At 30.8% G+C, this 27,856-nt stretch overlaps 2 protein-coding genes across 2 annotated transcripts in view; both read left to right on the forward strand.

Annotated features, from left to right (window-relative positions):
• Nucleotides 1–11,334, forward strand: part of LOC106471526 (EF-hand calcium-binding domain-containing protein 7-like) — a 19,748-nt gene extending 8,414 nt beyond the window's left edge. The window contains exons 4-5 of the mRNA XM_013932125.2: nucleotides 10,316–10,423; nucleotides 11,135–11,334. Of these exons, the coding sequence (XP_013787579.1) occupies nucleotides 10,316–10,423; nucleotides 11,135–11,212 (186 nt within the window). The 3' untranslated portion in view covers nucleotides 11,213–11,334. The remainder of the gene's footprint in view (nucleotides 1–10,315; nucleotides 10,424–11,134) is intronic.
• A 1,058-nt stretch (nucleotides 11,335–12,392) lies between these two features.
• The window catches only part of LOC111088896, a 29,365-nt gene continuing 13,901 nt past the window's right edge, over nucleotides 12,393–27,856 (forward strand). The window contains exons 1-6 of the mRNA XM_022400139.1: nucleotides 12,393–13,121; nucleotides 13,224–13,285; nucleotides 15,496–15,614; nucleotides 18,120–18,248; nucleotides 19,384–19,435; nucleotides 23,137–23,231. Coding sequence (XP_022255847.1) covers nucleotides 12,727–13,121; nucleotides 13,224–13,285; nucleotides 15,496–15,614; nucleotides 18,120–18,248; nucleotides 19,384–19,435; nucleotides 23,137–23,231 — 852 coding nt within the window. The 5' untranslated portion in view covers nucleotides 12,393–12,726. The remainder of the gene's footprint in view (nucleotides 13,122–13,223; nucleotides 13,286–15,495; nucleotides 15,615–18,119; nucleotides 18,249–19,383; nucleotides 19,436–23,136; nucleotides 23,232–27,856) is intronic.

The following is a 27,856-nucleotide window of genomic DNA, read 5'->3' on the forward strand; positions in this document are numbered from 1 at the left end:
GAAGACCAGACTAATATTTTAAGTGCTATGAATTGACTTTCTTTGTAATTTATTGTGTCTGTATCGTTTGGTAATCTCTTCTAACTCACTAGTAGTGGCAGTTAGGTTTCTTGGTATAGTGAAACAACATACAAGGACGTGTTGAAATAAACTTGTTTGAAAGTTCAAAGAAATGATATTCAAGTACCGAAAAGCTTTCTTGTTATCATATCGACAGTAATGTTCAAATGCGTCCTCGCTGGGCTGAACGAGAGTGACTCCCAACAGGGATGAGATAGTTACGGACAACGTACAAAGGTCACGCTGCTGACCCAACGGTTTATGCGGCACAAGAAACAAAAGTACGGCTGCAATGAAACATAAACTTGAAATAAAAATATATTTATGAAAGAAAATTAAAATGTTTTTATGTACATATATAAACATGAAATCTTAGTTAAAAACAAAAATACTCATTTATTGTTTAGGTTTATTTACAAGTATTATTTTCGGGTCTTGTATATTACTGAAACCATGAGGAGAGTACGTGATTATTAAAAAAATTAAAAATAGATGAAATTTGCATTTTATGGATGATACACATTTTTTGGGATTTCAAAATAATGTACTAAAACATAAAAACTAATAAGTTCAAATCTGGAACAAATATAAATATCGTAATCATTTCTTATAAATATCATTTCCTAATGTTATTTTCAAAGATATTAAAGATCATAATGCAAAAAAACTACATTTATCAAAAGTAACAGGCTTTATGTTTCTTAAACCACATGCATTTATTAAAGTTCTTATGAAGTTGCAACAAATTTCATCCACTAGTTTTATTGTTGGAATGAAATATAGCAAGATGATCATCAGGTTAACATCTAACATCATTTTTTTAGATATCCAAAGATACATCAAAATTTAGAAATTAATTTTTTTTTCAACTGTTGCACAGCTAATTGCTGGAAAAGTGACTTCACATTGTGCTTGTACTTCATGTGATTGGTAGAGGGTTGAAATGCAAAACACAGTTACTTTGCCTAAAAGATCTTAACTCTATTCTTTAATCTGCCCTCCTAATGTACTCCAAGTTAAACAGAAATAAAAAACTTTGATATTGAATTTTCACTGTAGTTACATGTTAAAACAATATTAAAATAAAGCTAGAACATTAATTTACTTGTAAACACATTTATAAATGGCTTTGTGTTAATTTTTGAGCAGTGTCTTTATATAATAATGTTATTAGTTATTTTCTTAATTCTTGAATGTATTGTTTAGACAGCCACCTTATGTATACATTAAATTGTATAATTATACCTCTACAAGTTGGTGTGAAGTGTGTGACAAATGATAAAAAAGGAACTCAAAATTTTGTCTTGGGCAAATAACATATGTATAGTTACCTAAATAACATATGTATAGATGAACTGTTATGAAAGGCAGGTGTAGAAAAATCTTAAATAACTACTTCAAGAAATTTATAAGTTTTGGAAGATATTATCAAAGACTAATTCATTGTTATGTACATGTCATCTTATGTTGTTGCTAGAATGTATGAATGTTTTGCATTTACTCTGCACAATAAAAAGAAAATGACTCCTTTATTTTTAAGTTTGATAATATTTTGTGTTGATTATGACTTCAGCTATATTATTTCTATTAAATTATATGCTAACATTAATTTTGAGCCTTGACAATGAAAGTAACTGTCAGATCAAACAGTAAGGAACAGAATTAGCTTGTCTTTAGATGTGTGGTTCCCAACCAATGTACTACCAAGACAACTAGTGTGCTGCACAATTTCAAAAGCTGATGGTTAAACATCAAGTCATGGCTTCTTATAAGTAAACAAGCTTTATTCATTAATACATTTTATTTAAGCAAGTGTAAAAAATTATTTACTTTTTAAACAGTGACCTACCAAAACTCTGTACTTTACTAGTAGAGTTTAATTGTCAACACACTGCACATTAACAGCATTGTTGCAAATGCAATTCCAACCTTATTACGAGTTTTAGTCTCCCTGGCAATTCAAGTTATCAATGCTTCGTGAGTGTCATTAGACTGAGAGGAGAAATGTTATTTAAAGAAAAGGCACTGTGTTGCAATACAATTTATTTACACTATAAATATGAATAAACCTCTGAAGAAAAGAGACAATGAAGAATCTTCCTTCGCTTCAAATGCTGCTGAATCAGCAACAGCTAAACATAAGAAACTGAATCTGGTAAACATGCAGTACAGTGACAGCTAGTTATTATACAGATTTTCGTGAACTGGTGATCTCAGTTGCCATCTGACAGAATGGCTTGTTTTATGGAGAAGCTTTTGAAGAATGGAATGGTGCCAAGCAAGTTAAAATGCCATTTCACTACCAAACACCTGTCACTTGTCAGCAAAGAAGTAGCTTACTTCACGAGCATGAAAGAACTGAACTTGAAGCAAAATCAATTAATGTTGATCTCTGTGAAAGTCTTGAATAGGATGCAAGAAGCAAATTACTTAGTTGCTGAGCTCATAGCTAAATCAAAAAGTTACATACCATTGCCAAATCCCTAATTTTGCCAACTTGCTGATGCAGTCAAAGAAATAGCCAAGGTCACTCTCTCAGATAGTACAATCAGCCAGTATATTAATGACAAGTCCACTGATATTGAGTTGGTGCTTTGAGATAAATTCAAAACAAGTGGAAAATTTGCCCAGCAGATTAATGATTCTACAGACATTAGTGGACACAGCCAGGTCATCACCAATATCAGGTATGTTTGTTATAGGAATTTGAGAGATTTTTAACTGCAGTACACTTGTGTTTTGGTTCAAAACATTTATTCACAATACAAGTATTAATACAAAGTAATAGAAGAACCAATACATACTTATTATAAGATACTCTTCTTGTATCAGATTTTCATTATTTATGTCTGCGTGGTTAGGTAGCTATGGCTTGTGTGAGGTGTGCTTGTACTTTTTGTAGGGTTTCCCCTAAAATCCAGTCTTTCTTGTTCCCCATTTCACATCTATCAATGAAGAAATGCATTGAATTTTCCAACAGAGCTCTCTATTGTGACATTATTCAGAGGGCATATCTTTACACTTCAACAAAAGCTGTTGCATCACTCACTGAACTCACAAAAGCTCATAAGACTAATAGAAGAGAAGGGCAGAGCTAATTATTTACTCTTATTTTTCCTCTCAGCTAACATAGTAATGAAAATACAAGTATAGCCATAAAAAGCTGAAGTACATACAGTTTTGTAACACTTTCCCAAATATAAATGTTCTAAATAGAAAGACAGTGTCTGCTAGTGTTAGAACATAAAGCTTTCTATTCAATATTGTTGTGAGCTAAATGGACAAATACATAATACATCACACATTTATCATTTCATTATTAACAACACATACTTTTTTTCGTTGCTGTTTCATGTATTTAAACAAAATTACGTTCATTCGTCACTTTCCCCATTGAAAGACACTGGGAAGCATGTCTAAACAAAACTAAATAAATAATTAAAGGCCAATGTTATGATGACAATTCTTGCCAATGTTATGATGACTATGATTATGAAATACTAAATAAACTCAAGCTACTATGTTGCCATCTCAAGTACCAATGTAAAATTACAACTAACTCTATGTTCATAATGATAAACAAGATATTAATATATAAGCAATGAAACAAAACAAACTGATAGTGCTGTATTTCTTAAGACAAAAATTTTTTTGCCACATTCCAATTTGTAGCTTGTATCTTATAACATTAAGTAATTAAGAGAAGTAAAATTAAAACATTCCTTTTAACAGGTGTGTGAATGAAGATTAAATCAAAGAGAATTTCTTCTGTAAAGAAATGCCACATCACACAACTGGAGAGGAAATTTGTCTTGTCACAAATGCTTACCTTAGTGAAGAAAGTAATCTTTATTGGTCAAATTGTTGCAGCATCTGCGCTGACTTAGTGGCTTCCATGATGAGTAAAGTTGAAGGATTTGTAAGTAAAGTGAGAGAAGAGAACCCTGAGTTCTTGGTTAGTCACTGTATACTACATAGTGAAACTCTTATCTCTAAAATGATGCCACCAGAGTTAAATGCAGTACTAGACCAAACCGTGAAAATAGTAAATTGTATTAAATCATGACCTTTGAAGTCTCATCTTATTTTTATTTTACATGAAGAGGTGGGTGCAGAGTATCAAAGTTTACTCTTGTACATGATGGCTGTCTCATGTATATGAGCTCTAGAATGAGCTTAAAAATCTTTGAGCTTCATAGTAATTGCCCTATAAAGATCTGGTCTCCACTGATTCTTGGTGTGTGAAGCTGTCCTATCTTGTTGATATATTCAGCCTTCTCAATGAGCTGAATAAAAGAATGCAAGGAAGAAATGAGAACATCCTGACAGCCATAGGCAAACTGGAAAGATTCAGATCAAAATTAGTTCTCTGACAGGAAAAAGTAGTGAATGGGTCAGTTGAAATGTGCATGTCAGCATCTGTGTACCGTGCTGGCAACATCTTGTTAGAGCTCATCTCTTCACATTTTAAAACACTGCAAGACAAATTCAAATGCTAATTTCATTCAGTTGAGTATGGAAGAATTTGAGTGGGTACATAATCTGTTTAGCACAAGTTCTTTGGAATCTTCAAAAAAAATTACCATTGAAGTGGCAGGAAGAATTTGCACAGCTACAGATGGATCACACATTAAAAATGAAGTTTACATAGAAACCTCTGGTCACATTTTTGTTGTATGCATAAAAAGAATATCTTTTCCGACCTTGCTCTATCAATTATATTACCTTTTCCAACAACATCTTGTGCAAGTTGGGTTTTCAACACTAGCCTGTTGTGAACAACAGAAGGGAGCACCTATCAGTGGAGCAGGACCTAAGAGTTACCTTATCATTCATTCCACTCCTGATAAAACAACTCTGTTCACTCATTTAAGGTCCAGATCTAATATCAATGGTGAATTGTTGCACAAATTTGTTTCCCTTTTTGCATTTTGCTCTGCTGTCGCAGCTTTAACTAGCAAGTCCTCAAAATTAATGTTACTGTTTTAACTAATTCTGACTTGTTTTTTATATTAACAGTTTTTATATTACTTTTTTACTTAATTAATAATATTTAAAACTTTAAATGGTAACTTATCATTTACACTGAAAAATGCAAGGCTGTTAAAGCTGTTTGCAGTGTGCAATTTATAAAACAAAATCTGAAAAGCAGAGCTATTGTGTTTCAGAACATTTAAAATTTTATATGAGGGATTAAAAAAAGATATTACAAAAATATTATCTAAACGAAATATTGTCTATTGCTCTAACTTGTGACATTGAATGGATTTCATTGAAGAGTTTAAATTGATAAGAAATTATATTGGACAGTGGTAGAATTGTTTTTAGGAAGTTTAAAGTATAAGCTGTGTGGAAGGGACACAGAATTTTTTGTCACAGTTTTGTTTTATTCACAGTTTTTATTTGTTTAGTTTATATCATTACAAAACTGAACATAACATGGCAAATAAATTAACAATTTTATTCAAATACAAGATGAATAAAGCTTAAGACCATAAATGAAAATCTGCCATACATTTTCTATTCCCATTTTGTTCATTGTCCATAACCTAATTTCACATTGATAGAGTTGTTTGAAACAGTGTGTCTTTCTTTTCTGTATTGGTACCTTTATGTATTTTTATTGCACTTTTAATGTTTGTTATTATTATGTTAAGAAACCAAAATAGAAGCACAATTTCCTATCCATTGTTACAAAAAAAGATTTTATTTCACTTGTCCAATGGGACAGGTATTCCAGCTAGTCTTCAATAAAATTTAAGAAACTTGAAATATGAAATTTGTACAACAGTTACATGAAGATGTAAGTAACAGATGTTTTTGTATGTGTACTATAGCAGGAAAATTTCAGAAACTATAAGTCAAACACCTATTACATAATAAACTGTACTTGTATTGTAAAGCTGTACCAACAAAGATAGTGCATCTGCATCCTGTTGTCAGTTTTACTTTACCATCAAATCATCAGCATGTTCTTATACCATACACTAATAGTGTAGTCTACATATTGGATCATAAAAATATTGTATGATATCACTCATTTTTTATCTAAAATATATTGCGGGTCCCAGCAGTAATAAATGGGATTAATTACAACAGTGAAGGTATTTTTGTGTAATTTTTTGTATGATTCATGTAATGAAGGACCTCATAACCAACAAGCAACTTCATGTATAAGTAGTTTATGTAAAAACAAAAAATATGATGGAGCTCCATGTGGATCTTATTCAGTAACTCTATAGTGTTAAAAGTTGTAAGTATTGTTACATATCTGCTTGTTTGTTTGTTTCCTGTAGAAATTTTTCCAAGGATCTTCAGCGATACAAGCCCTTTCTTGATTAAACCAGTTTATTCTTCCTCGGTACAAACTTTTAGTACACAGTAGTTGCACAATCAGTACGTTTCTCATCACTTTAAACTTAACAACTTTTATAATACACGCTATAAAACACAGCGATTCACAATCTTGATAATTTTGCTCTCGACGGGTGCAAAACACACATTTTATGGCTCACTAGCTCAAAACTAACAAAAATCATAAATTACACGGAACTCAAAGTAACTACTGCTCTCTCTTCATTAACCCTGCTGGCTTTCTCTGCCAGTCTTATATACTGACAAAGGGGCATCTTCAACACACTTGGACTTCCCCGATCATTCAAAAAAACTCATCAGCAGCATCACATGACTTCCGCTGTTGTAACAGTATGGTCTTACTTTTTTAATAAATGTTTTGTTTAAAAGTAACTTTTTGTTAATTTTTATTGTAAAAGCTTATTAGAATAGAGAGTTGAGAATGTTATATTAAAATTATTTTGAACTTGTAAGTCAACTAATCACAGGATAATCACAGTTGATGTATAGTCACGGTGGAATGTGATGTAGCAGAACTACATTTGGACATTCTTTAGCATTTTGTAGGTAATATAATTCCACCAAAAATTGATTACTTTTGGAAAGGGTATGTAACAGTTCTTTTTCAACAACAAAAATTATACACTCATGTTAAGAATTTCCAAGATAAGGAAGTGTTTCCCATTATTACTATTTTTGATTATTTCACCAACCCATTAATCAAAATTATGATTAAGTTAAATGTCATGAAAATAATAAACTATTTAAAATTAGGGTTTCTAATTAATATTTTCAATTATTTGAACTGTCTAATTTAATTACAACGTTGCTACAAAACTTGCTCACCCTGTCCCTTTTATTGAAAAGTTACCCCTTTGATAAGTAGTTCTAACTAAAAATGACTGTGTGTATTTACTTAATTTCAGAAATTTAGTGGCATTTAAAATATTAAAATACACAAAAATATTAACGTTCAAAATAATAAACACTAGCAACAGATTCATTTAATGGGAAAACTTGCTCACCCTATTCCTGTTATGGAAAAGTTACCCTTTTCATAAGTAGTTCTAACTAAAGATGACTGTGTGTATTTGCTTAATTTCAGAAGTTCAATAGCATTTAAAATATAAGAACACACAAAAATATTAACAGTCAAAATAATAAACATTAGCAACAGATTCATTTAACGGGAATCGAAGCTTAATGATGAACAGTAGAATGGCAGCAGCAACAATGAACATTTGACACGTGTGTACAAACATTACAAACATTTAAATTTTGAACATTTCAGAATATACGTATTCCATCTTTAGCAAGCTTTGCTGAATAGGGTAAAATATTAGGTACAAATATTTATAAAGTTTAATCATTTTATAAAAAGTAATTTAAAATGCAGAGTAAAAGGATAAAATAAATTAAAAGACAAACAAATAAACAAGAAAGAATAGAATAATGCAACATTTGTAACAATATTATGCAAGTTATTCAGAACAGACTTAATTGCAGTGAAGTTGTGTTATTATTTAAAGTTGGGAGTTCATGTATTATAGATAAGCATTCTTTAATCAAAAGTTCAATATTTGATGTTTTAGATGAGATGGCACTGAAATTCCTTATCAAGATGGAGTGGTTGTTGTTTTCACTATATATGTGTGAATAAACAGACTCTCAGGTGTATTTGGCATATAGTTTTGCCAAAGTATGTAGCATTACAGCCACCACATGTGTATTTATATATGATTTTGTAATGCATAGGGGTAGGTAATAGGTCTTTAGATCTGAATAGGTTTTGTATTTTGAAAGGTGATTTAAATATCATTTGTAGTTGAATTTGTAGATAAAACGTTTTAATTATTCTTAAAATTTGTGAGTTCACTATGAAACTTTGCTTACCTAAAAAAAGAAATGGACAGTCTTAATGGGTATTTGTTAATAGTGTATGGTTTCTTTAAGTGTTCAAATTTGTGAGAAAAGAACTTGCATATTAGGGCTTGAATAAAATGCAAGGGATAGCCGTTGTTTATTGGAATGTTCTGTAAAGTGGTCATTTTGGTATGAAGAAGGCGGTAGTTAGAACTAATCTTATATGCTTTATTGAGAAGACTCAGTATAAGGTTACGTTTAAAGGAATTCAGAATAAAACTATCGAATTGATTATGTAAGCTTGTATATGTTTTTTTACAATAAAGAGATGTGAAATGGTTATCTAATCTACTAATTTAGATATTAAGAAAAGGCAATTTACCATTTTTTTCAGTTTAACAAGTAAAATTAATGTCAGGGTGTTTCAAATTTAAATATTCCAAGAATTATTTGATGTGATTAGAGCTTCGAAAGAGTAAATGTTTTTACTATACACACACACATGTGAAATGTTTGTTGTTGCTGCTGTCATTCTACTGTTCATCAAAAAATAATAATAATATAAAAGTCTAGTTAAAAAATGCATTAAAGATTGTATATAAACATTTTTTTTATGTGAAGACTATCTTTTAGGCTGTCTGATACATAACTATGCACTGTCATTTGTGCTGTACACATTGAAATATGTCAAACTATTTTTGTGTCCATCTTTCAATCACTGTATGGTTATCTCATGCAATGGATAAAGAATGTATCTACTGCAAGTATACTAAATTATGACAGCAGCCACCATGGAAACTGGAAAGTAGCTCTAAAATCATAGTGTGTAAATAAAATCTAGTACTAATAATGAAAGAAATTATCATATCCAGACAGTTTTGTTGAACTTGAGTGTCCCCAATTGTGTATGTTCTAAAACAGCTCTTAATCACATAAGAAAAACTCAATGTATGACAATGCTATGTCATAATGATCACTGAATGACTGAAAAACCCTCTGTCAATAGATTCAGATATATTTTAGACACTTAATTTTGTACCATGCATTCATTCATCTTTCCAAATATTAAATGTAATGTAATTTAAAAATATAATGTTTTAATTTCATCCATGATGAATAAACAAATTATAAAAGTTTTTATCCCCATTATCAGCTAAGTTGTTTATTTGAAACTAAAGTAAAATAACGTTTTTCATGGTTTTTAAAGATAGATTGGAGATATGTAGTATTAATCAAATAGTATAGTAATAATTGCAATGTCTAACATGTTGTTAGGTATATATACTGGACCCACAACTAGAAAGCTCTTTTACTGGAATGCTTTATATCCACATTTTGACAATTCACTACTTTAACAATAGTATTATAAATAATATTGTTATTCTTAGGTATAGAAATTTAGGATCTCTGGAAAGGAAAATAATTTTTATAAAAAAGAAGTATTTAACATCACATGGCTTATCAAATTTTAGCCATTTACTTTGTTAAATAAAATCATTCAAGTTCAAATATAGATGCATCACCCCTCCAAATAAGACAGAATGTTCTAAAGAAAGGTGTTACTTCAGTGTTAGTCAGTTTCCTAGCAAAAACTGCTATATTCTCAGATTAAATTACTGAGTATCTTTCAAATGGGGTAAGACTAAAACAGGTTTTTAGGTTTAAAAAAAAATAATCAAATGAACATAATTGTTCTCTAGCTTTGTGCAAATTTCTAAACAAATAAACATTTGCTCTCATCCAAACCTTGTAACATATATTTGCAGTCCATATCTAATTTATTTCTGTTTATTAGTTTTGACATTATCAGGGTAAATTATTTTTTATTTCTTTTCTAGTTTCTTTTTCAGTTATTATTAATGTATGATTTCAACACTGATAAATTTATTTTCTCTGTAGAATTATTTCTGATTTTCTTCCAAATGATTGCAAAGCACAACATTTTATCAGTCTGTTTTCCTAAACTTGACTGTGTATAATAGTTTATTTCAGATCTGATTGATAGTAAATATTTTACTAGTATTATTTCATCCAACAGTCACACAGTACAGTAAAGGTCAGACTAGATTGTTCAAAGAGTGAGAACTGTACAAGTCACCAACATAGTTTGGACTGTGAAGTGGAGGTACCTCCCAAGAACTCTGTGGTAAGCGCAGTTCTTTGCATGTTGAAATTGTGGTTTCTATAGTTTTTTGAATTTGTTATGAAAACCACTAACAATAATTTACAGATAGTATTATTATGTGAATGGGAAGCAATGGCTCAGAATTTTGATGTCTAATATCATGGAGATTTGCTGTGCAATGAACTTCTGGGACAATCTGTCTAGCTAAGCATCAAGAAAAAAACAGTGATAGATAATTATATAATGTCCAGAACATAATACTAGATAGGATATAGTCTTAACTTATGTATGTCTGAAAATAAAAAATTGTTTGAATAAATATCTATGTGTTATGTAAGTGTTTGCAGAAAACTGCCCATCTAGAGCTAAACATAAGCAAATTAGTTATCCAGTGCTTCATATGAGCACCAAGGTTTGTCATGGTCCATTTTATTAAGTTTTTAGTCATTATAGTTCAGTTTGTATATTTATTTTGATATACGAATTTCATAAGGTTGTTGAGTACAGTATTTTTCTGTTTGTTTGTTTGTTTTTTGTGGTCAATTTTTCTCAATTACAACTTTACAAGTTATTTTAATAGTTGAGTTTCTGTAGTTGTATACTTGAACTAAAAAAGGAATTGAAATTAAAGAAAAACATCAAACTAATAAAATGAAATTTATTAAAAATACATTTCATTCTGAAAATTAAAGTCAAAATAAATGTTGAGTCACTTTTAACATCTTTTTACAGGTGGGACACCACTTACTTCAATTAATACCATCTATACCCTGGAAAGTTGACTGTGTGCCATCTCTCATTCTTCTTTGACAGAAATGCATGATCTATTTGTAGTTGAAGTGGCTTTGAGCTATCATGAAGGTGTTCTGGTGCTATTCCATGCATTTTATTTATGGAATAAATAAAGCTCATACAAGTCTTAGAAAATATAATTTCCTGACTCTCTCTGTTTTTCCAGTCACATTTCATTGATTTTCTTTCTGAATTAATAACATACTGTTGCGTCATCGAGTCACATGACTACTGTGACGTAACATTTCTAGAACTATCATGTACTTTGGCGAATGTTCTAGTTCTTACTAGATATAGGGTAGGCTGGTATATAAAAGAGGGGAATGTAATGTCTGGGTGGATAGTGTGTAATTGATCTGCGGTCAGAAGTATTATTGACGTTCGTTGATATAGCGCGATTGTTGAAGTTGAGTGTATCGGTAAAGTTATATTCGGAAAGAATAAACCAGTTTTATTAAGTAAAGACTTGTGTCGCTTAAGTTTCGTCAGAACGAAGTTACGGAAAATCAATTAACACACGGAGACGTAACAGTATTTTTAGGATCAACAATTTTAAATTTACTATGTTTATTTTCAATTCTTATCTTGGACACCAGATTTGTTGTATCAATAGTTTTGTTACAAATAATTATGATTATTTTTATCTAATATTAGCTCCCCAGTGGCAGAGCGGTATGTCTGCGGACTTACAACGCTAGAAACCGGGTTTCGATACTCGTGGTGGGCAGAGCACAGATAAACCATTGTGTAGCTTTGTGCTTAATTACAAACAAACAATCTAATATTATTATTCCTGTGTGTCGGTGTTTTTTTTGGCACAAAGCTACACAATGGGCTATTTGCACTCTATCCAGTGCTAAGAATCGAACTCCGGTTATGGCATTGTAAGTCGCTCAGTGTGGCCTGTTTGCGTACTTGTAACGCTAAAAATACGGTTTTCAATACCAGTGGTGGGCACAGCACAGATAGCCTATAGTGTAGCTTTGCGCTTAACTACAAACAAACAAAGCCACAGTGGAACTATTTCCGAGTGACTTGCACTTTAGCACTGTGAAACAGAAAAACCCATTAGTTGTCATAGCAACCAAATATCAAATACTCTGATTGGCTTTACCCTGACGTAGGTCTAGGTGAATGATTGATTAATAAAATAAAACTACTTGACTCACGTGATAAAAATTATTAACCCACGTGCCTTTTGAGATGATGTGGAGCTTTGTGCAAGTAGTAAGATAATGGTTGTATAGTAGTAACTAGTTTCGTAATTGTTTGCCGATTGACAAACTTTGGAGAAAAAGGAACATTCGATAGTTATTGGTGAAGATATTATTAATATTGGAATATACATATTCGTGTTGTAAAGAGTATATTTTGTCAGAAACAAATTTGTAGTCTAAAACACAATGGTTGAATTACGCTATACATTCTCAATCTCATGCAGCAAGCAATGTTATTGTTAATATAATAAATAATAACACTTGATTCTTTGTGTTTCACGTAAAGTGTACCCATAGTCACCAAGATTAAAGACAATGGAATGTTGTTCAGTTCATTCCCAAGCCTTAACGAATGCTCCTTTTTGCGTGGTTGTTGATATTCTAGCAAGAGAAGCAAGGTCTTTAGAAGTGTCATGTAATTATGAAGATATTGGAGAAACTGTAGAGGAGTTGAGTAGTGAACTACACAAATTATCTAGTAGCCCTAAACGATATACGGAACATAGATGTTCTCGAAAAGGACTTAATGGAAATGTTTGCAGGATTTATCCTTCAATGTGGAAGGATGCAGCCTCTTTGGTTTCTCTTCTTTTCAGCTGGAAAGTCAGGCTTTGTTCAGGTGATATTAGAAATTTAAGCTCAAATTTGGAAAGCGAAAAAAATATCCCAGAAGAAGAAATACAATCTCTGTTGGAGAAGGTTTTGCAGTGGTAAGTAAAAATAAAAAAGGTTAACAGATTTGGAGGCTCATTATCTTGACGTTACAATGTTCAGTTGAATTAATAACCTGAAATATTTTGGTATTTTTTTAGGATATCTATGCAAGATTTGTGTTCCTGTTGGCTTTGGCTCTTTAATAATTCAATTACCATTGGTAAGTAGATGTATAGTGTAGAAAACTAACAACATTATTTATAAATGCTTGAAAAGACAACATATAAAGGAATTAACAAATTAGTAACTTCAGAATATTCAGACTGTTTACTTAGATAATATAAATAGGATCTCAACCACTACTATGCCTATTGTATCCCAGCTTGATGAGCCTTGATGCTAAGCAAGAGGCTTTTCCAGCACTAGAGACAGCAGATATAATAGGAGTAGTGGGATATTGTTATAAATTCATGTTTGCTCTCACTCATAAGTTCTTAGATATATTGATTTTTTTTCAAATAAATTTTGCGTATAAAATATGTATTGCTGGATTCAGTGATTTAATTTTAACAGATATTTTTAATGAAATGAAATTGAAGAATTCCATGTGCACATGTAATTGTCTCTCATAGAATGATTAGAAACCCATGTTTATGACCTATGTTTTTCATATAAAATTTTATAGTGAACTAGATAGCTTTAATCTTAAAACTTAAGTGAAATGACAAATATCTAATTTATAAATGCATGCACATTGATTAATAAACAACTAAATGTACTGGTGAGGTTAAGTTTAAGAAATTCAGCATGTGATGATATGTAAGTCCAGTAAGTTATTTGTTGATCTTAATGATTAAAGTGGATGTGAACCTTTGTTAAAAGCTTGGCTAAGATAAACTTCAAACTAGAAGCCAAATATTTGTCTAGTATAATCCAGTATGTTTGAGTATTTACTTGTCAAGATATAGTGTTTTGTTATCTCTTTTTTTTTTTTAATGAGTATTATATGTTGTATGCCTTGACTTTAAAAAAGCCTATTGTAAGGTAAAATGCAAAAGGATAATTAGTAAGTTAGATTTTTAAAGAAATGGTTACAAAAATGATTTTACTTTGACTGGGAAGTAGGAAACATTGTTTATTGCTGAATGAACATGTTTAAATTTGAGTGTGTGTGAATAATGGCATCCCATAAGGGTTCATTTCTTAACCTTTTTTGTGCAATATTTATGTTAACAGTTTGGATAGATGCTGAAGTAGTAATATTTCCAAACTTAATAATGTGACTAATATGTTAATGAAAGCTGGTTCTGTGGATAATGTTTTATTTTTTTAATAAAGAAGAAAGAGCCTTAAAAAGTCTTAATGATTAAGGAGTGATGTGGAGAATGAGTTTCAGTAGTGAGAAGTGTTAAGTGTTACACATGGAGTATGAAAATTTAAAGGAGACTTACTTCTTGCATGAGGTACTTTAGTGCAGTGGAAAAAGTTTATGCAGTATTACTTTTTAATGCTATGAAAACTTAGTGTTTGGAAGTAGTGAAAATATATAATTAGCGTGTTAGTGCCAATTTTTTACAAGTGAATTGGCTACCGGGTGTATTTTGTGCACAGCTGTTGATATCATGACACAATGTCATAGCAGGATCACTTTCACATGTTATTGCAAAGTTAATAACATCCCAAACAGTTATTTAAAAAATTGAAATTAGTTAGACAAACATAGCTCAAAAATCATGTTAAAAACAGTACTTGGAAATATCATGATAGGGCAGGCCTTTTGCATCACCCAATATATATTTTAATTTCTTTGCAATATGAAGAAGTATTCAAATATTAAAAGTATTATGTTATGACTTTGTGGAAAGAAATAATCATAATCGAAAAAGTTTTAACTTATGTTTTTATTATTATATCTTTTAGTCTTTATTACAAATACAGTGATATAATATTTTATGTATAAAAATATGTATATTGTTGTTATTGACATTGACTAGTTAGTTTTGAACCTGTGTCTCATGGTGTGTCATTCTGCTTTGCATACATAAGTTATTTTTTGCCATTACTTCAAGATTTTATTTTCCTCTTTTGTAATTTGTTTAGTTTTTCCAGTCTAATGTTATCAAGGTGAAACTTTTATGTATTTTGTTATCAATCTTCACTAGTTTAATAATTTTTTTAGAAGGAGAATAAACTGGCTCATTTAAACAATAATAGTCATAATATTTTATTAATCCAACATGCTTATTAAAGTATACATGTAATATATGTATTTGCTCTTATTATAGCAATTTGTGTTACAAACACAAAAGTGATACTTATATTAGATTTGTATCACAAATGTTTTTACTAACACACCAATACTTGGTTTTGTGAGATTATAGACAAACTAAAGTTTTGGTGAATGCATTTTTATGTTATTGTTCTTATCAGCTATGGATTTGCCAGCAGAAAGAAGAGAAATGAACAAGGTTCTCCACAAGAACATTCTTCAATATCTTAAGAACAGAAAGCAGGAAAAACTATGTCCTAGTGTTTTAAGAGAGATACAGGTAAATTTGAGTAGTATTGCATAAAAATGTTTGTGTATAACATTGATTATTTTATGTAAAAAAATCACTGGTAATTTTTTATACCACTAATAGGCTCCTGAAAATATAGTTATAAACTGATGCAAGTTGAAAAGACTAAACTTACAAGAAGCTTGCATAAAAATATTGCTATTGGTTTGACTGAAGGTGTTGTAACAGTATGAATATCAAGTAAAGAGTGTCTGGATTTGAACATAATTTTAATTAAAAGAATGTCTGATTATGGTCCAGGATTTGATTAGTTATTTACCTTTCATCTTCTCTTCACTTTGGGACTCTTTTTTTACCAGTTGGAAATGGTATAACATTCTTTCTTATATTTTATGGTTTATAGTTTTTAATTAAACATATTAAGAATTGGTGTTTCATAGAATTTAAATAACTATTGCTCATTTTTAAAATTATAAATGCCATTGATATTGAAATATTTGTCATTTCTTATTATGTTTATTTTTTTCAGTTTTTAATAATTACTATAGAATTTAATTATAATTTGGCACTGCTCATTTTTTAAGGTTGGTTGTGTAAATTAGAAATTTTAAACTTAATTTTTGTTAGGTTATCATTATTCAAATTTCTGAGACAATAATATATATATATTTGAGTATTTCTATGTACAAACTAACAAAATAATCATTAACTATGGTTTACTTTTTGACCTTAGAATTACTGATGGGTTCCATATAGACTTCATCAGCCTTTTAAACACATTTTTCTAAATTATTTTGGTACAAATCTGCTTTTGGGTCCATGACATTATTGGTTCCAGGGTCTCTAATGACATATGAATCAACATAAAAATTTAACCAAAAAATACCATCAACACTGTAATTAATTCCACTATCTACTACTGGAGTCCTGCAGGTATTTTACATAGAAAGCGAGTGATTTCACCTAAAATTGCTTAATGTGATGCGATATCTGGACCCTTATTAGTAATGAATGTTGTAAAAAGTAGTTAGTTATATGAAGGTTAAGTAAAATCTTAAAATATTTGGATATGAAAATTTAAAATAAATGAATTCGCTTCCAATTATTGTTTTTTTTTGTTTCTGAATTTCGCACAAAGCTACACGAAGGCTATCTGCGCTAGCCGTCCCTAATTTAGCAGTGTAAGACTAGAGGGAAGGCAGCTAGTCATCACCACCCACTGCCAACTCTTGGGCTACTCTTTTACCAACGAATAGTGGGATTGACCGTCACATTATAACGCCCCCACGGCTGAAAGGGCGAGCATGTTTGGTGTGACAGGGAATCGAATCCGCGACCCTCAGATTGCGAGTCAAGTGCCTTAACCTCCTGGCCATGCCGGGCCACTTCCAATTACTTATATATGTATATATTATGTTAGTCCTAGAAAGATAGACCATTAAACCTTACATTGTATTTGGTTTACACAGAATCAATAAATCATGATATATTGTTGCAGTTGGAAGTATTTGGAAGAACTTGTAATAGCTTGAGTTGTCAAAAAGTGCCTTACTGGCAAATGCTAGGGGGGGCTAGACCTTTAGCTATGCTTGTAGAGCACTCACATGTTATGCCAGGAGTATTGGAATCAAATCCAGTGCAAGGAAATATATTATGAAATTAGGAAAAAATTATCACATTGGAACCCATCATCTGGTTTAATTGATAGAACATAAGACTCTTAATCCCAGGACATGGGTTCAAACTCATACCAATGGCAGTAATAAAGACACGGGTAAAAAAAAGACAAAGAAAATTACACAAACAGGTAAAAGAGTAAAAAAAAAGTCCTAGCTTTCAGGAATGGTATGAAATGACAAATTCTGAAATAAGCATTGTACTTTTCTATTATCACATACATGTGTAAATCCTATAAGACAAAGAAAATTGCACAAACAGGTAAAAAACGTTGAAAAAATAAGTCCTGTATTTTATGAGTGGTATAAAATGACAAATTTCAAGATAAACATTTTACTTTTTGTTATTGCATACGTGCATAAACCCCTGAATTAATAGTTATTGTTACTGTTTTTCAAAATACTTTTTACCTTTTTGTGTAATTTTTTGTCTTATTTTCGATTGAATTTTTCTGTTGTCTTTTTCACCCTTGTCTTTATTAAGATTCAACTCAAACTGCTACATAATTGTACAATTTTTCAATGACTTAGTTAAGGAATCAAAATATAATTTTGATAGGTATTGCACAAAGTTGAATGACATTGTAGGTAATATCACATGCCATTGAACCTGTTTTATTGCCAGGGCTTATTTTATTTTTTTGCTTATAAGCTTAATCTCTGGTAAAGCATATAGAGATGCTTGGTCAATTTGAATCTTGTTAACCTCAAGATTCTTTTAAATAAGGGAAATTAGAAGTATATTATTATTAATCCCTGAAATTTGAGGACTATATTTTCCTGGAATATGATACATTTATGTACAACAAGTAATTTCAGAATGAGAAGTACAGGTAACCATATACATTGTGTATACCAGGGTGTGTTGCTACTAGGCTTAACAGATGTGTGGTCAGCTATTCGTCTTCAGTCTAGAGCTACTCTAAGCATAACCCTTGATCATCTCTCAGTGGATGAAAGTCTTCAACTTTATTTTGACTTAGTTAAGGTGAGTTAGTGAGTGATATACATGATCTGTTATTATATTTTACTTTTCTCATTTAAATTATTCAGTTGATCTTAATAATTTCAATATGTCAAATAATGATTATTTGTTTCTGTTCCTTGGTATGTGGTTATATCTCCTTGATATTATTTTACTATTGTGCAATCATTGGTGGGTTCTTAAATGTTATATAGTGAAGATAATTCATTATGCAATTCATGTAACAATCACAAGTTATTTTATTTTTTCTTTTAATTTTTCTACAAGCTTGAACACTTGTACACTGTGTCATAAATTGTTGTAGGCCTATGTTACAAATGACATTCAAACCCCTCTAACAATACTAGGATTAATATAAATTCAACTTATACCATAAAGTAACTCAATATGTAAGCATGATAGCTAACACAGACTGAAATACACTAACTGTTTCACTATCAGCTAGAAACAACTCTCTATTATGAAATAACTCTACCTACTATCTTTTTGACTATCTTTCAACTCACTCTACTCTTAAAATATTTATTCTGTACTTGTAATCTATCTTCAAATGATCTAGAATACTTGACGCTAAATCTTTAGAACTTTCTAAGCCCCAATTATCAAACAAATTACAACCAAAAATGTAACTTACAACAATATATTAAAGCAGGGCTGAAATTCTGCCAGTACTCACAGGTACTGAGTACCAGAACTTATTTTTTAAGGCATTACTAGTAATGGGACTTATTTGAGCTATTCTGTCATTTTTTTATGTTTACATGTAGACTTTTTCTTTTTCAAAAACTGGTCCACATGACCCAGCTGAGTGCCTCTACCTTTTTTTTTTTGAGAATTTCATCCCTGTATTAAAACATGAAGTTATTGAATAGGTTATTAAGGTTAAATTAGTGTAATGCACTAAAGTACTAGTATTATAATTTCACTAAAGATGATTTATTTCAAGTGAAAAAACTATTTCAATTTATTACCAGGATGATGCTTCAAATACAAAAATTTAACATCTGTTCAAGCATGTTTTTAAATACTGTCAGTCACTAAACGAAGCTGTAGTGTTATGAAGAAAAAGATAACTTGCGATACTTTGAAATACTTACTAAAAGAATTTTTAATGTTTAAACAGATTATTTGCTTTTAGGTTTGTCAAAATCCAGACCACAAATGGCAAACACTAGCTGGTGCTGTTGAAGGTAAGTTGATTTAACAGAAATGGAAATGGTATTTATGTGTAAAACGTTACATTTTCTGTATTCAATTTACGTTACACCAAAGTGGCCAACCTTTATAATGGTTATGCCAGTTTTAAGCTCTGAATTGTGATTAAAGTGCCACTGACCTGAAAAACAAAACACTCTTGATAAAGGTTTTTAGGAATGGGAGGAGGAATACAAACATTGAAGTTAAAAAGAGTTATAAATTAAGTGAAATAATCCATATTATGACATCTATTTTAATAATATTTAATTTTAGTTCAGATTTTCCAAACAAATTTGTGATATGTGACACAGTATGTAACATTTTCTAAATGATAAACATGGCATAAGTAATTGACGGCACATCTTCTGTTGCCACATCTGGTTTACATTGGTGTGAAAAAGCTTTGTTAGATGTGTATGAAACTATGTAGGAAAACACTGAAGAGGAAAATGTTTAAGTTACTGTTAACTAAGCCATATGTTGATAGTTTAATTTTTTGTGAGATGTGAAGAATGTGTAACATGTATTTCTTGAAGTCTTGAGTGTAGAACTGTATATATAGTAAAGAATTGGGCGTAGAATTGTGGAAAGTGAATATTTTAATGTTTAAGGTAAAAAAATCTGAGGTTAGAGTCAAGTTCAGGTAACTCAGGTTTAGCACTGGTCCCATTAGTGTGATGTCTTAGATTAAAGTACCTGCCTGAGAATCAGTTTTCTTTGTGGCTTCTTATATTTGAAACCATTAATGAGATTCCAGTTAGTTAGTCAGAGAAAATCATCACACTTACTGGTGTTTTGGGAATAAAAGTTGAATTAAATAACCTCATACTTGATATATAAATTTTCTGTATAATTAGGTTAGTGTAGGAAATGGATGTACAGTGTATTTTGTAATCAAAGAATTTTACTATTGGTGGTACTTCTCCAAATCTTGAAATAACCGCTGGTAAGTTTACCACAACTATTGAAACCTCGAGTAAGGTGAGACAAATTGGTCAAATGGTCTTGACATAGTCAAAGGTTAGTAAGTGTTTACTTAAGTAGTGGGTACCCCTACATTGATGTGGCAGTGTTCTTGTTATCCTTTTCAGAATGCTAAGTCCTCTGGCTGATACAAACAGGGTTTTGTCTGTGAATACATGATTTCTTGTTAAGCAGACTGTCCACTTGTGTTCAAGTGGTTGTTCTGATTTATAGATCCAGCTTTTGAAGTTATCACTGAGGCTTTCATGAACCAGCGGTGGTTTAATCCATAAAGTTAGTCAAGGAGACTTAGTAGCTTAAGCCACTAAGCTTTTTAAGCAAACTCATCCGAAGCTTATGGGGGGCGAGGCATGTTAATCCCATAATCTAATTGTGAGGAAAACTGGTCAGCATGGGAGTGGGGAGATTGGAAATAAGGGAAAGGAATAAAAAGTCACATACCTGAGAAACGAAATCCAAAAAAAAGACTGTATTAGGCATAACTGACTCCTCAGGTGGAGCATGGGAAGGCATGACAAAATCAGGAGGTGGAAATAAGCAATCCAAGTCCTTGTCCACCTGAACAAGCTCAGCTTGCTCAGGAGGAAGTGGGGCAAGGTCTGGAAACAGACATTGACCCGTGTAACGTGCAATCTCCTGGAAAATAAACATGGTTAAATTCCCTCCTGGGTCACCTGCACCTGAGGTCTGAGACATAGCACTAGTCGCAGGTGTGACCCCCAAAGTAGTAAGATGAACTTCTGAATTCATAATGAGGAAGAGTCAACCAATAATAGAAAGTATAAATAACAACATGACTGTAATAAACTGGGATTAAAGTGAAGTTAAGTCTTAATAGAAATTAGAAGTGAAAAATAAATGAACTTTGTGAGTATACTAAAGTCAAAGGTGAAACTTTAAACAAACAAACATGAACACATCCGAGCACAAGTGCTGCCAAATGTCATGTTCCTATTGGTGGATAAGTGACTCATGATGATTTACATGAGAGACATGTTGGAATCATTCAATTCCAATAGGGGGGAGCTGAAGGCTAGTGGCATGCATAAAGAAAAAAAGTTGCATATAGAGGGCAGCACTGGACGAGAATAACTAATCTTGTGAGCGGAGGGAAGTTCCCATCAGAAATACATTTTCAGTATTATAGGAAAATTATAATGCTGACTATTATAATTGGAGGATTATTAAAGAGTTAGGCAAACAAGAAATTAGGAAATTGAAAATGGTATATGATCTAAGCCAAATATCCCCTGGAAAGGTAATAAATTTTAGAATCATGATATGTTTTGGTCTGTATGTGTGTAACCTCTTTACACCTGTATTAGGTGCAGTAAAGACACAATGCTGGCAAAAAAAAAACTAGATTTATATTTTAATAAGGAGAGAAGGTTGATTATGGAAACAACCTCTGGACGAGAACGGTGGTGGATGATGAATCACTGATGGTATCTAGGGTAACTTCTGTTACGTGTTGCCCACTAACTCTCTCATCTAGAATATTCGATGCTTCTAAGGCTGTTGAAGACCATAATCAACCTTCTCTCATAAATTTATATCACTCTTGGTGTAATAGAAAGAAAGAAAATAAAAAGTCTATGTAAAGATGTAAAGATCTTTAACCTTAATTTTGAATTTTAAGATTTAATAATTAATTTGGTCATGGTTAAAATAGAGATGCTAATATAAACCTTAATCTTTAAAAGCCTTAGGACAATACATCATGTTTTAAAAAAGAAAGGATCAAACATCTAAATTTAGCAAAAATGCATCGTTCACAATATTTATATTATTAGCTTCCTATTTTCATATCTAACAATAATATACTTACCATCTTCTATACATATACATATATATATATATATATATGTATACATATACAAGTGTATACACACACACATATAAGAAACAGCAAGGTACGAGTGCTATGTTACAACCATATATTTACCTTACTTATACTAAAATAAATTAAGAATTTCACTTATGCTATCAGCATTTCTTCCTTTAAAACATGATAAATGTATATTTACTCAATAAAATAACTGTCTCGTCATCTAATACTTCTATTTTTCAGGTTCAGAGTCTCTGAAGTACTTGCATTTAAATATATGCCTATTATATATTGCTTATACAAGTACCTTTTGAGACATCAAGATTCTAGTAATTTTTCTTATGACATTTTTCCAATACCAAGTGATTACAATGAACATTTTGTCTAATCTTATAAAAATATAAACTACTCCCCATCTGTTTATTGAGAAAAAATGTACAAAAACATTTACCACTTAAATCCTTCTTTTGCTTCAAACCAGTTGGTTGGACAATTAGTAAGTATCCTTATGTGAAGAACTATGTGACCATGGTAAAAAATCACTTAAATTAGGTTCAACCCAAAATATCTCGATTGTTAAGACACAGACTAAATTATCAGAATATTCCTATTTTGAGTGCTACTTTTTATTCATATAAAAATACTCTTAACCTGATAAAGAATTGTTTTTTGTACCATATTTTTTTCAGAAGATATGGAAATAATAGAGAAGTATGAATTTTCTTTAATAAAAATAAACTTTAAGCTAGTTGAGTCATTTTTAAGCTTATGACTTGTTGCTTTTTTTTGTACCAATGAGTTTCTTAATACAAAAAAATGATAATTAGTCAAGTTTAATGCTTATTGTTTTTAACTTGTAAATTAATTTTTCTTTATTGGTAGCCATAACTGTATTCCTTCAGAAGTTTCAGAAGGCTGGAAAAATATCAGTAGAAGAAGAAGAAAATACTGAGACTTCAAGTGATACCTTCCTTTTGGTTAGTTAATATGTAGTGTTTAATATACTGTTTCTTTAACATTAGTTCAGTGTTTCTTAATATTTTGTTTACATATTTTCAGGTTATTTTACTTATTTTGGAAAATTCTTTGTGTTCTTCCTGTGCACAGTTTTTGTTTCAGTTTTACAAGTTCCAGCTGATTAAATTAATCATCAAGGCAATATGCCAACTTACTGTTATATCTTCTTTCACTCATCAGATCTGACAATTGGTTTTACTACTTTTCGCTTTTTCTGTGTTAAATATGTTTTGGTTTTTTGACTTGACAATGTTTAACTTTCAAAAAAGGTATTATTGGTCTAAATGTCTACAATAGTCACAAACTGCATGGTGATTCTTGTTAGCCAAATTTATAACATATAGTAATAATAAACTAATTCCAACATTACTGATATCACAAGATAACACAACATTTTTAGAAATAAATAAATAATCTAATAATAAGTTGATAAGCCACTGCTTTAGAGCATCTTCTGTGTGCTTCTTCATATATTGTACCTCATGGTTATGACTAGCAAAGAGATAGCTGCTTATGTTGCAATACAGTAAACAAGATGTTCACTGTAATAAGTGTAAACTTTATAGAATCAGTTTTGGGTGATGAACTATATTTGTAAAGTGTTTCAAATGACCATGGCTGCAAGTTGTGATAGTAGTTGAAATGCTTTGTAAGAAGTGATTGGAATGGTATATCATAAGCTTCTTGTTCTCTTAAATTAGATGTAGAAACAGAAATAATTCACAGTTAAAAGTTCTATATACATACAAGAGAAGATGGTGATGTTTGTAAGCTTGTAGAGATGTTGAAAGTTCAGCTCATGCCACTTACTTGGAATAGAAACTGTATGTGGCACCACCTAGCAGACAGCAGTTGAACATTTCTAGTATATTATTTTAGGTGTGGATTTATTGTGATAGCTTAATAACTTACTTTGGTGTACGTATTTTTCTTATTTTACACTGGTTTGCAAAGAAACTATATTGTTGAATAGTTTTCGTAGTCCTATCTGCATTATCTGTCTTGAACAATAGTTTTTGAAAGGTTTCAGTTTTTCTATTTTGTCTTCACATTGGCTAACCCTATACAGTACACTATTTTCCATAGGAGTCTAACCCTGTTTGCATCACTATATTAAATACTGCATTTTGTTTTTTTTTTTGGTTATTTGAAACTTATTGAATAGTATGAAGTTAAATTTATACTGCTTTTTCTACAAACATCTTGTAAATCTTTTAATATCTAAGTATGGCATCAGTTGGCCTTGTGAAAGAGCTCTTGATTTCAGAGCTGGGTGAGCCTGGTTTGAATTATTTTGATATCACTAAATATTCCTTGCAATTTAAGATGTGGGTGTATTATCTCTTAGTGTGGATGGTAGGTGGTAAAGAGCTGTTGACTGGCTGCCTTCATTCTGGTCAGCAGTTGAAAAATAGATATGGCAGTAGATAGCCTTGCCATAAATGCAAAATACAAATTAATATCTAAATGTAATTGTTAGCATGAGTTTGTCACTCTTTACTAGGAAAAATCTATATGGTATTGGTATTAAGTTACAGTTTCTTTTACAAACAGACATATATGTGGCTCAAGGGATTTTTCATTTTTTACCCCAGCTTGTCTCATGGTTCATATTAATTATTATTTTATTGTGACTATGTGCTATTATGTATATAGTACTGAGAGTTCAATTGTGTTTATCATTACTGTAATTAAGCTAATGATGCCATCAGTGCTTATAATAAGGAACCAAATTTGTTTCAAAATATTTCATTATTTAAAGACACATTCATACATACATCACAACTTGGGTATATCAGCATATATTACATTAAAAAAACAATATGGTACAATATCAGAGTCACTATTCATATGTATATGTAGATAGCTGAGTTAGGAACCTCATGTGTTTCTTACCTTCATCAATATCTTTTCAGAGAAATTTCAGAAATAGCTAATCTTGCAAAATATATCTTGGCATAAAATACCATTAACAATTTCTATGTTTGGTTTTCTATTCTCCAAACCTTTTACTCTTTATTACTTTAATCTCAAAATTCAACCCTGCTTCCTTTATTTCTACTGAGAAAACATATTTAGTTAACTTGTAACAAAGATTCCTGAATGACCAGATCATCAACATAAATATTGTAGAGACTGTGTTGTCATTTAAATACTTTTTTGGAGCTTAGGCATGACATCAAGAAACAAATTCATGTTTTATATGACCTTCTCCATATCAAAGCAAAACAACCTCTGAAAGAGATTATATTCTTAGTGTAAGTGCAGGTGGTTTAAGATTGTTCTGTAAAACATCATTTATTCTGTCCATTTGTAATAATAGTTGTATAAAGTCAGTGATTTTATTTAGTTGCATCTCCAAATAACATTGAGTTATGTCATCATTATTTGTGTTCAGGAGACCTCTCTTGTTAATGTTTATATTTTAAGATACACCTTTTAAAATGGTGTCTATTTTTTCTTTCCACCTGCTCAGGTAAAGCTACTCTAACTAATCTGTTGTTCTACACTAAGAAAAAGTGAAATTGTAATATCAGTGTTCTTCAAAAAACAGAATAATTTTTAGAGCCGTAAATTTAAACAGAAAATACTCATATATTGAAAATGCCAGGCTTGTATTTTTACAGTTAACACAACTGATATTCAATGATATAACTTTGGCACAATAATTTAGGAAAAAAAACCCAGAAAAAAAAAGACTTAATTTGTGAGTTGTCACAAAATCTACTTTCAAACTATGATTAATTATGATTCACAATATTTATAAACTAACTGAGTTTCAATATCCAGCTGAAAACTTCATGTTCTCAAGCATCTAGCTTACCAATCTTCACTTCTCATGTAATTGGTACCAGAGATTACAATTCAACTTAGAACAATTATTGGCTGTTGACAAAACACCTGATCAACTTACTTACATGGAGTGACAAATTGATTTATGTATGACCATCATTACAGTGATAAAGACTAATTTTATCCCATTATGAGAGTAATGCTACAATTAATTGTAACAGGGTGCAAGTTGGTGTCATGCATAAACAAACTCAAGAGATAGCTCAACTAAATGACGGTGTATTAAATATAAATATAATGATTCACAAAAAATGAAGGAATACCACTTCATACTCCTTCCTTGTTTGTCAGAATTAATGATGAATTTAAATTTGTACATAAAGAACAGAACTTTTATATGTAGTTGGACCCATTTTGCTGAGCTTTTTTCTGTTCATTTTCATGTATATATTGAACCTGGTTTCAGAAAGTAATGTTGGATCTTCAGAAATAACATAATAGAGAAATATTAAATCTCCTTTCAAGTATGGACTATACTTAAGACTCAACATCTTTTATAACAAAATGTTAAGAAAATTTTTGTTTTCCTTGTCTTATAATATTTTAAGAGTGTATGTAATATTCATCTTTATTTATGAAAACAGCAATAAGCCATAATTGTTTGGAGAAGTTATATTTGATATTTTGAATTGCCTGTTCTTTATTGACAGTCTTAATGCTTAAAACGACAGTGCTTTCTTATCCATATTTTTGAATATTGCTGAATATTTTTCATTAATAGTTTGTGGTAATGAACAGTAAAATACGCCACCTAATCAAGGGCTTTCAGGAGCATAGTATAGCCTAAATTCCTTTTTTTTTCTATGCTTTTATGTTTTCATCATATACTGAACTGTTGGAAAATAATCCACAGGTAGTTTTTGTTGTAAGTATTTAGAGGAGTCTTGAAAACATAAATCAGTTCTTCCCACTTTCTTTTAATACATTCCTTTCCTTTCCAACAATTTCTGGGTAATTTGATTTACAGAAAGAATTAGGCTACCTAGAGAGACGATGTTGTCTTATTTTACACCTCTGACAGTAAATGACAGTTTGTCATTACTATAAAGCAGATACACACACTATATTTGTGTTTTGTGTTGTAATAAAGAACTGTCCATATTGCATTTCACTTCATGTCTTGTTTCATTATTTCATTTACTATCAGAACTTGGTTAGTAAGACATTTTAGTATTACTTCGTGATTGATATCTTAACCAAATCTCCAGTTGAATGGATCTGTCTGGTTGCTTAACAGTTAACTCAGTTTCACCTGAAAACACCACATAGGTATGATTGTTGATATGGAAATGAAAAGGTTAGGTAAGTAATAATTCTCATAAGATTACTCAAGGATGCGAACCTTTATAAAAATGTTCTTTTGGAATTTCACACAAAAAAATCCTACAGGTGGCTTCAAGATGTCCTGTAGTAAATTGAAATATAATAGTTCTCTAAGACATGCATTCCTATAGGATTTCCATACTTCCACCTTAGAGTACTGTTCTGTAAAATCTTGTATATGCTATAGATATCCTATAGAGAATTTAAACACATGTCATATAGGACAAAATGACCTAGAGGATCTTTATACTATAAGTATTACAGTAGTCCCATACAAAAACAAAATCCATAGGAATCTGTCATCTTAAAGTATGTGTTTTAGTGCAGTCCTTTAGTGTTTCGAAACTGAGGTTCACAAGATCATCTCAGGGTGACATAAACACACACACCGTTGATTTTAAATCAAGGG

Source organism: Limulus polyphemus, unplaced genomic scaffold, assembly GCF_000517525.1.
Source record: "Limulus polyphemus unplaced genomic scaffold, Limulus_polyphemus-2.1.2 Scaffold4678, whole genome shotgun sequence".
NCBI lineage: Eukaryota > Metazoa > Arthropoda > Merostomata > Xiphosura > Limulidae > Limulus > Limulus polyphemus.